We start from the raw sequence: 10166 nt of genomic DNA, 5'->3' as shown, positions 1-10166 counted from the left end.
CACAACTCCTCTGTAGTTCAGAATTCAGTAGTGGGAGTGTGGGAGAGGGACACTTTTGCAGAGGCAAGATTTAAAAGGTTCAAAGGGGCACAAGAGAAGGTAGAGAGAAATGCCTCTGGTTCAGGAAAGCCTTACCCCTCAGTGCATCCCCACCAGCCAGCAGGGAGATCTGAGTGCAAACACAAGAGACACTTGAGCCAGCTTTGAAAACAATCAGCTGAGTGTTGCCTTGCAGGCTGCTGTGATGGAGAAGCAGCCCTGAAAGGAGATCACTCACTGGGAATATACAGCAAAGGTGGACAGCCCCAGCCAAGACTGTGGAGCTAGGAGAGCTGCAGCCATGACAGCTTCCCCGCTAGCTGCTCCTTCCTCTTAGCCTTCCTCACGAGCAAAGGACTGACCTGGGGCATGGACACCCTCCTCTCCTGAGCCCAGGCTCACTCCCTGCAGGAACAGCCTGGTGCCCTGCTCTGGCGCACAGCTTGATGCGGATGTCTGCCTCTGGAAAGCAGGAACTGGGAACAGCACTGAAATCCCACTCCAGCAGGACATTGATTTGGTACTAACAAGCCCCTTTATCTCCCTCAGCCACAGGCTAGCTCTTAAGAGCATTAGCAAAGGGTTGATCCATGTCACCCACTCAGCACTTTGAGCACAAGCGTGGTCATTGTGTCACGGGGCTTTTGCGGAGCCGCTCGCTCCCCGGCACGGGTGACTGCCGCAGCGCTGCCCAGCCGGGCTCAAGGCCACGCTCCTGCCGTCTGCTGGGCCCGCAGCCTCGGGCTCTTCCCACCGTCCCCAGGCATCGATCGGCAGCAGAGGGACCAGCTCGTAAACCCCGGCCGGAGAAGGTGCACAGATTCCAGGCTCCATAGAGGGAGCACTTCAGGGTCGGTCATGTCCAGGCAGATGCACTCCCAGAGGCCAGGGCGCTGCCTGCGCTCCAGCTTCCAGGAGCTAAGGGGGTTTGACCCAGGGCATGCCCCAAGGCAGGCTCCTCTGTGACAGCGTTACACTGTCACACAGTCCAGCCTGCCTCACAGCTTTTACCTTTACTGCACGAGCAAACAGCAGCATCCCTGCAGTCAGATAGAGAAAAGAAAAAAAAAAAAAAAAAACCAAAAAACCAACAAAAAAACCCACTAAAAACTCCCAAGAAACCAGCAATATTCACCGAGACAGGGAGGAACACACCTCCTTGGTCTGCTCTCCAGGGGGAGCCAAAGAAAGGTCACTGCTTAAGAAGGATTAACCAGAAAAGTGAAGAAATGAAAGTAGTTTCTAAGCAAGATCATTAGGAGTCATGGGAGGTTGAAACAGGTTTTCCTAAGAAATCACATAAATCCCTTGGAGAGAAGGAAGCACCAAGTCCAGAAATACTAGCCCAGCCAAAAACAAAGCAAAAAAAAAAAAAGGACTGAGAGACGGATGGACAAACAGACCAGGATTAAGGTGTTCCCACATCCAAAACCCCATGGAGGTGACAAGAAACCTCTCTGCAAGTGCAAGGAGGGCCAGAGTACTGCTGAACTACTCCAGGTGGGAGCAAGAGCAGGTCCCACCTGGGGAGGAAGGCAAGCAAGGTCCAGCCACTGCCTGGCCCCACAACTCCCACTCAGCAGATGCCCTCATCTACATCCCTGTGTTGGGATGGGATGTGACAAGAGCTCGATCCTGTCTGACATTTTTATTTCTCCTTTATGCACTACAGTAAATCACACTAAGATGGTAAGGCCACTGCTGGGTTTTAGAAATAGAAGCTGCTCACACATCCAAGCCAACATTCCCCCCCTCAGAACCCACTGGGGCAGCCATAGGCAGCCGAGCACACTGGCTACAGCTAAAGGCCACAGATACAAAAAGAGAAATGACCAAAACTGACCCATCTCCATGCAAAGCTGTAGTTGTGCCAATGCTATTAGTGAATAACAGCCTCTAACCCTTATACCTGCAGTAAGTCCCAGGACAGGCAAGGATGCAGTACAGGAGGGGCAAAGGAGACCCACAGGCCAGGGGAGCTCCAGCAGGTGCGAGGAGGGGAGAAGACAGGGGATGCTCCAAAAGTCACCTCAAAGTCCTGCTGGTCACACAGCTGCTGTACTGGCTGCTGGGGAGAGCCCTGGCACAAAGGCATTGCCTGCTCCAAAACATCTGGCTCTCAAGCACTCAGGCAGCGTGGAGCATCTTTTCTCTTCATGGGTGTACACAAGTGAGCAGGCAGGTGGGGTAGGTAAGAGCAACTTACATTCCAGGAGGCAAGAGTTGATTGCTACTACAGCCCCTCCACCTGCAAAACATCACAGCCTGAAATGACAGGCAGAGAGATGCCAAGCAGAGAAAAGGAAACACAGATTTCTCTGCAGTTCCCATTGTGGCAAAGCCAGCAGAATTGCTGCTATGAAACCCTTTTGATTCCCATGGCTCACATCCCACTCCACTGCCATTGACAGAAAATCAGCCTTAGGTTCTGGCAGGAAGGAAGAGATGAGCACAGGAGGGTCTGCAGCATAAGAGTCTCAGCAGTGAGCTCGAGCATGGATTTTGGCAGATGGAGGAGGAGGAGGGTTCCTGATGTGCAGCTCCAGCACCTGGAGGGATGTTAACAGCCAGTCTCTGCAGACAGGGGCTGTAAAGGATGGATCCTGAGGCTTTGATCTTTCCCACACCTGTTTTCCTTCCCCGTGGGGCTCTGGAGGCGAGTGGCCAGAGCAGGGCTGGCAGTGCTAGGAGCAGGGACGCAGGGCTTGTGCCGACACGGAGGAGAGGCGAGTGCCGGCTGCTAGCTTTGCTGCTCAGGGCTTAATGCACTAAGAGCCCAGCTGATTGCTGCTCAGACGCCAAGGGAAACCGCAGGCGCTCGGGGCGGCCAGGCACCCAATGGTGCCGTGTTTCCCCAAACCATGACGGGACAAAGGCTCGGGAAATGCATCGTCCTTTGCCTGCTGCCATGGAGCTGCCTGAGCTTTGCCTGGAGTGATGCTGCTGGGCCCGGGACCGCCTCGCTCGGTGCAGGACACATCAGAAAGGGGCTGCCCAGAGACGCTGCCAACGGGACCGACGCGCAGAGCAACACCTCAGGTACTGAAATGAGCGATCCCCGCCTCTCCCTCTGCCGGGCTGCCTGGGGCCCCTCGGAGCCAGGGGGAAGGGCGCAGGGACACGGTGTGAGGGCATGATGATGCTTCTCTCGTCGGACACAGCGGCACTCCCTGTGCATGCACAGGGACCACAAGGCTTCTGTGGTGGCCACAGCAGCTCCTGTGGTATGGGAGAGATGTGTCGCCCAAACCAAACCAGAAGCAATCAGGAGGCACAGGGAGGAAACTCGACAGCTGATGTTTTCCTTTGAAAGTAAAAAGTCCCCCTCCACGTTAACATCTATGCATATGATGATGGACCAGCTGTCTGCTCAGGGTGTGGGAGCACTGAACACATCCCTACCCCTAGAGGCTGAGCTGCGACCCTTGGGAAGAAATAGAGATTTTTTTTAAAAAGCACAAATAATCTCCAGCTGCTGAGAGGGATTATTTTTCTTTAATCCACTTTCCAGGGCAAAGCATGCACCATTCCCCAATAAGTGAGATATAGCCTCAGGGCTGCTGTGGGGTGACCACCCACCTGGGGCTGGCAGCAGCTCAGAGAGCCCATGTCATGCTCCAAACCGTGGTGACTATTGGCAAAGGTCATAACAACTGGGGCTGGACAATGTAATCATACAGGAGATCCAGTCCAGGCACTCAGCAGCCTCCCTGGCACTACTGAATTAACTCAGACATCTGCACTACCTGTTAACAGCACTGCTGAAATTAGAGAAAGTCTGATCTTAGCCTGATTTGTTCCTTATTGGCTCCACTGGACTAGAAGCCTACACCATCTCAGTAAAAGCAGAGGGAAAGCAGACCTTTCTCTCACATTAGCTTTACTATTCCACTTGGAATTCCCCACAGAAGTTACCCCCAAGCTAGATAAAGCACATTTCTGCCTGCAGGTTTTAAGTTTGGTTAACTTAGAGTTGATCAAAGTATTTTCCTTTAATTTAGGATATTGATACCCATGATACCTGCTACCACACCTTCTTGGCCTCATGGTAGAATATCCAGGTGGGGGAGTTGCCAAGCACATGGTCAGACTGCCATTCTTTTTGGAGCCTACCTAACTTCTGGGTCTCCCTAGGTATTAGTGCAATGCAAAAGAGATGGTCTAAGCAGGATAGTTAAGTAGCTCTGAATAGCTGTGAGTTACAGACTAGTTAAAAAATTAAAGGCTGGGATGAAAAAAAGCTTTTCTCTCTAGCAGAGTAAGAGAGTAATATTTCTTTGAGTTCCAACCAACAATATTCTCCCAGAATATCGTGTTATAAAAAAACATTCTCTTCCTTTCCCTCCTAAAAATTGCTCTCTACATAGTCCCCCTAGCCTGCAGCTTTCCAGTCTCACTTCTGCTGTTCAGTAGCTGCTCACACTGGAGAGCCTGCAACTGAAAAGCTTATTTTCCAGATAAAGCTGCTAGACTTTCTAATGTATTTCCTTTGGACTATGCAAAAAAACACACACACACACAAAAAAAACAAAAAAAAAAAAACCAAAAAAAAAACCCCAAACAAACAAAAAAAACCCAAACCACCAAACAACAAAAATGTCCCAGCGGCTTGCAGGAGTGACACAGGGGATTAGCAGCCCTTTCAACAGCATCACCGTGGGGACGTTTGTCACCACCTACGCTTAACATGTCCCCTTCTCCCCAGTGCCATGCACAGCTCTCCCCCCGCCACGCTATGGATACTACTACGTGGACAGAGGCTCAGGCGTGTCCCCGGGCTCGGTGCTGGTGTACTGGTGCCAGGAGGGATACCAGCTGGTGGGCAGCGAGAGGCTCGCCTGCCTCCGCCAGGACAGCACCTCATCCTGGAGCCACCCCCCGCCCCAGTGCCAGGGTAAGGAGCCCTCGGGTGGGACCCAGCCCCTGCCCCGCTCCCGGGGCTCGGGGGGAGCACTACCTCGGGTGGGGAGAGGCAGCACCGGCCCCCGCACGGGGCCTTCCTCACTCTGACCAAGGCAGCGGGGCCAGCAGGAGGTGGGGTGACCCGGCCGCCCTGAACGGGGACAAGGAAGGTGTGGCTTGAGCCAGTCGGTGGCGGCCAGCACAGCTGAAGTGCCTGCCCCAGCAGCAGCACTGCAACAGCGTTTCAGGAGCTGCAGGAGGCACGGGGTGCCAGGGCGTGGATTCACCTGAGACCAGCTCAGCAGAGAACCAGACCCTCCCTCATTCCCAGCAGCTGCTGCTCAGGTCTCCAGGCTGGGTCAGACCCTGGTATGGCTGACACCCAGCTCCTGGGGCCAGGCACAGGGCGCCCAGGGCACTGCCAAAGCTTTCCCAGCAGGAGGAAAACTGAATTTCACAGTAACCTGGTGCATGCTGAGTACGTGCCACTTGCAAGTGACCCTCCTTAATACTTTTTAACTTTTCTTTTTTCAGTATTTTAACTTTTTTCCCTTCTTAGCTGTTTTCTTTTGCCCTTTTAAATTTTTCTTTTTTACATTTTCGATGTTTTTTCCTTCTTAACTTTTCTCCCTTTTAAACTTTTTCCCCTTTTTAACTTTATTACATTTAAGTTTTTTCTACTTTCCCTGTTTAATCTTTTTCCTTTCTATTTTTAGGGCTTAATGTCTACTACCCTTATGCTTAATGCAAGACACATCAGATGCTTTATATTTTCTGCCCCGTGTGATTATTTTATATTAATTATATGAAAAGAAATAGGATATGTTAATACGGGGTTTTTTCCATCAACTTTCTGGTGCATCGAGCCGGCGTGGCATCACCCACGTTCACCATTAGGTTTTATAATGGTTATTACTAAATATTCTCTGGAATGTCCCTTCGGGGTTACCTGCACGGGGGACGGCGGCCGGGAGCAAGGGTGGCTCCCTTAGCCCGGCCCCGCTCACGGCCCTTGCCCGCAGCCGCCGCGCAGCCCTCGGGCACCGGGTCCCGCATGGCGGTGGCCGCCTCGCTGCTGAGCGGAGCCGTCATCCTGGCACTGTCCGTCTCCTTCGCCGTGTGCTGCTGGCGGGACAGGGCGAGGAAGAGCCGCGGCGGGTGAGTACGGAGGCGGAGGTGGGGCGGGAGCGGTGCGGCGCGGCGCGCTCGGCAGGAGCGAGGAGCAGCTGAAGGAGTGTCGCTGCTGCCATCTGCTGAGACACGCGGGTTGTGCCCACTCGGGACACTTGAGACCCGCTCGTGCCCTTTCACAACCCTCCCGCTCACACATCTGGAACTATCAAGCATAAAAAAAGTTAAACCACAGCTCCAAAGCCAAGGTATGCGTGACTGTGGAAGGGGTTTCCATCAGTGGGGATGCTGCAGCTGGTGATTGCAGAGGGGCTCGTTACATGCCTGAGGAATGGGATGCCATACAGAGGGACATGGATAAGCTCAAGAAGTGAGACCATGGAAACCTCATGAGGTTTAACAACCAGGTGCAAGGTGCAGCACCTGGGTCAGGACAACCCCAGGTATCAACACAGGCTGTGGGGGACGAACAGATGGAGAGCAGCCCCTCTGAGAAGGACTTGGGGGTGCAGGTGGATGAGGGGCTGGACACGACTCAGCAATGGCACTCACAGCACAGAAAGCCAATTGTATCCTGGGCTGCATCCAAAGCAGGGTGAGAGAGGGGATTCTACCCCTCTGGTCTGCTCCAGTAAGACCCCCACCTGCACCCCCAAGTCCTTGTACCCCTCTTTCCATCCAGCTCTGAGGTCCCTAAAGTAACAAAGACATGGACCTGTGAGTAACGCCCAGAGGATCAAAGCTGATCAGAGGGCTGGAGCACTTCTATGAGAAAGGCTGTGAGAGCTGGCATTCAGGCAGCAGCAAAAGCTCCAGGAAGATCTTACAGCAGCCTTGCAGTACTAGATGGGACCCTACAAGAAAGAGGGGTACAAGCTTTTTAACAGGGCCTGTTATGATAGGACAAGGGGCAATTTAAAGAGGATTGTCCAAGGTTGAATATAAAGAAAATGGGTTTTATAATGAGGGTGGTAAAACACTGGAACAAGTTGCCCAGAGAGGCTATAGATGCCCCATCCCTGAAAATATTCAAGGTCAGATTGGATGGAGCTCTGAGCAACCTGATCTAGTTGAAGGTGTCCCTGCTCCTTGCAGTGGGGTCACTTTAAAGGTCACTTAATTGTTCTATGATTCTGTGAGCCTGGTGATCTACAAAAAACTCCCCATTATCAGAGGAAGAAGGGAACAGATAGTACATGGAGGATGGTTAATAGGAGTATCACTTTTCTGAGGCTAACTTCAGTGCACAGCCCAGGGCTGGGGAGGGAAAAGAGGACCACTCTTCTCTGGAAATAGCTGGGAGAAAAGTCATGGTGGGAAGCAGGACTGGACAAACAGAGGTAGCAGGACCACAGTCACAGAGAACCATCTCTGCAGCAGCGCCGCCCAGTTTGCCTGGCATACACTACAGTCCAGCAAGGCCTCTTTTTTATCCTGGGCAAAGGGCACCGGATACAAAAGTAACAGGGACCATGCAGCCTAGGAGTACACCTTAACCAAGAGCCTAACTCATTATCAGAAGTGCACAAGGACAAGGAGGAAAAAAAAATCCCTGCAAGCAAGAGAGAGCATCTCAGTCTTTTAACAGGCACCAAGCACACCTCTCCCCACAAGCCTGCTCTTCCCTGGGTGGTGCAGCCCTTTTCTGTGGGGCTGAAACAGCGTCAGTCCTTTCCTCTGGGAACACAGGAACGGGGTAAAAATCACTGGGTGACAGCGTTGCCTTAGGATACAAACATGCCAGGTCTTTCCAGGGGTGTGAGCAAATAGAAGCCCGACCACAGAGCCCAAAGCAAGCACCTGCATGGCATCTCTCTCACCACCCGGCAGGCAGCAGCAGCAGCGAAGGAAAGTCAGAGGATGGAAGCGTGGCCCCTCCACGGCCGAGAGGGGCAGGAACGCTTTTGGAAGACTCAAGCACTACCACCGGCGCGATTACCACCTCTCGGCCGTCTCCAGCTCCGTGTTCCCAGGGGCATTCGCAGGCTGCGATAACCTGGCTTTCCATAGGTACGGTTCAGCACCAGCCCCTGCCGCTGCCTCCCAAGCTCCTCACACAGGGACGAGCTGCTCTCAGGCTTCCCGCAGGCAGGAGCAGCCACCTGTAGAACAGCTCAAGTCCTTGAGCAGTCAATCCCCTACCTCACCCTCTGACATGCTCCCCACCTAGCCCCGACAGCAGTGAAATAATCCTTGCACCCGCTGCTCTTTTCCAAGCGGGAGGGAAGCCGGAGGCCCGGGGCTCCCTATGCCCTGCCTCAGCGGCACTGGCTAGGCTGCAGGCTCCTTACCATGGCCTGTCCCGCTTGCCTTTCCCAGCAGCCCAGCCCAGCAGCCGAAGGCGCCCGCGGGAAGATGGCGCTGCGAGGCCCCGGCGCCGCTCCGGCCCGGCCCCGCCCCGGGCAGCGGCCAGCCCTGCCAGCTGCCCCGGCACGGCCCCCGGCTGCCCCGGCACGGGCACGGCCCCCGGCTGCCCCTCGGCTGCACCGGCCTGGAGGAACGCAAGCTCTTCAGCAACTTCGGAAAGCCGGTTTGAGAATTTAAACTGCCATTCCACTTCCTTCCCCCCCTCCTCCCCTTTAAACGCTATTAAATCCTTGAGCTCAGGAAAGCATTTCGGAAGAGCCAATTACTGCACCTGGGTTTTCACATGGAGAAAACCTGACACTTTTTTATATAATCCTTTTATTTCCCTCTCCTGCCCAGCAGTTCACGCTTCAAAGAGGAGTTTCCAGGTTATAAACTTCTTAAGTCAAGTCTGAGCAGTCCCAGCTTAACCTAAAGTCTATGTATAGACTTCTAGGTTTTGAACATGAGTCTGATTTTCGGTTTAGGGCTCTTTTAAAGGCTGAAAGTGTAAACAGTTACCAGGAACAAAGAATGAGATTAGATATCTGGAAGCATTTACAATTAATTGCAGTTGAATATAGATAGAGACTTAAAGGGTTTTTTCGTTGGCATTCAGAAGTCACCATATCCTCCCACTTCTATATGGACAGTCTTCGACTTGGAAGATGTACTGACAAGAGTACAAAGCTAGCCAGTCAAGGGGAAGACATGAATTTATCTTTCATACAAAGAATCTAGCACATCTGAAAACAAACAGAACAACACCCCCTCTGAAAAAAAAAAAAAAAAAAAAAAAAGAAAGAAAAAAACCCCAACCCAACTCTTGGGGGTTTTTCATCTCTTCTCTCCAGCATTAGAAATTCAAATCACCTGTATCAGGACCCATAGCAGGACTCAAAGAGCTAACCATTAATTGCATTCAGAAAGCAATGACACTGTATTTGTGTCCAACATCTCCTGGGTGGAAGTCCAGGGGCATGCTCCAGGAGCGTATGCAGAGCCTGGCCAGGCAGCTCCAGGACACCTCAGGCCCTGTTTGCACCCCAGGACACAGCTGTGCCCTGCAGCATGCCCAAGGCACTCTGGGCACACGGGCTTGGTGAGTACTGTGGCATCAGGTCTGTGCAGAGACACTGCTGGGACCTCAGAGGTGCTGTGGTGCTAGAGGAGCGGCTGGCAATAAGAAGGAGCACCCCAGCATGCCCTGCTGGCTCAAGGATCCAACACGTGACACTCATGCAGTCCTGCTACAAAGGCTGGGAGTTTTAGTCTGCTGACTTCGTTTCTATCAACATTTGCATTGCATTTCAAGGAAAGAAGCCTTAAAAAGATGCAAGGCAGCACTTCCTTGTGATAAGAGGACATTTGATAGATGTTGATACTGCTGCCACTTTTCCCTGGAATGAGGGCTAGGGACGCTGGTTTTTTCTATTTCTAATAATAATAAAGGAATCTATTCCAATATTATCTCCTATGTAATTTTTTTTTTCACATGACCAAGCTATGGGAAGTCTGGAAGCAGGTAGTAAAACTTTTACAGATCCCTATAGAATATTAATCCCGATGTTTCTGGGTGGGACGTGCCCAGCCTCGTCTGACCCTTGCTGCTGGACCACAGGCTGCAGCTGTGGTGTTTTCACCACAGAGATACCTTTGGCCAGCTGGGTGCTGCAGCTGGGCACTCGGAACAAATCCAGGCAAAGTAGGAACTCAGTTTACCTCTGGTGGAAAAGGTTCAGGCGACA

At 52.5% G+C, this 10166-nt stretch overlaps 1 protein-coding gene across 1 annotated transcript; it reads left to right on the top strand.

The window, feature by feature from the left end:
• Window positions 1-2900: 2900 nt before the first annotated feature.
• Window positions 2901-8608, top strand: LOC129046708 (uncharacterized). The gene is given in 5 exon segments (XM_054514914.1): window positions 2901-3078; window positions 4745-4933; window positions 5964-6103; window positions 7910-8082; window positions 8392-8608. Coding segments are annotated over 5 exon segments (897 nt in total).
• Window positions 8609-10166: the final 1558 nt, after the last annotated feature.

The sequence above is a fragment of the Molothrus ater genome, chromosome 5 (genome assembly GCF_012460135.2).
Source record: "Molothrus ater isolate BHLD 08-10-18 breed brown headed cowbird chromosome 5, BPBGC_Mater_1.1, whole genome shotgun sequence".
NCBI classification, from domain to species: domain Eukaryota; kingdom Metazoa; phylum Chordata; class Aves; order Passeriformes; family Icteridae; genus Molothrus; species Molothrus ater.
This window is presented reverse-complemented; position numbering and strand designations above follow the sequence as displayed.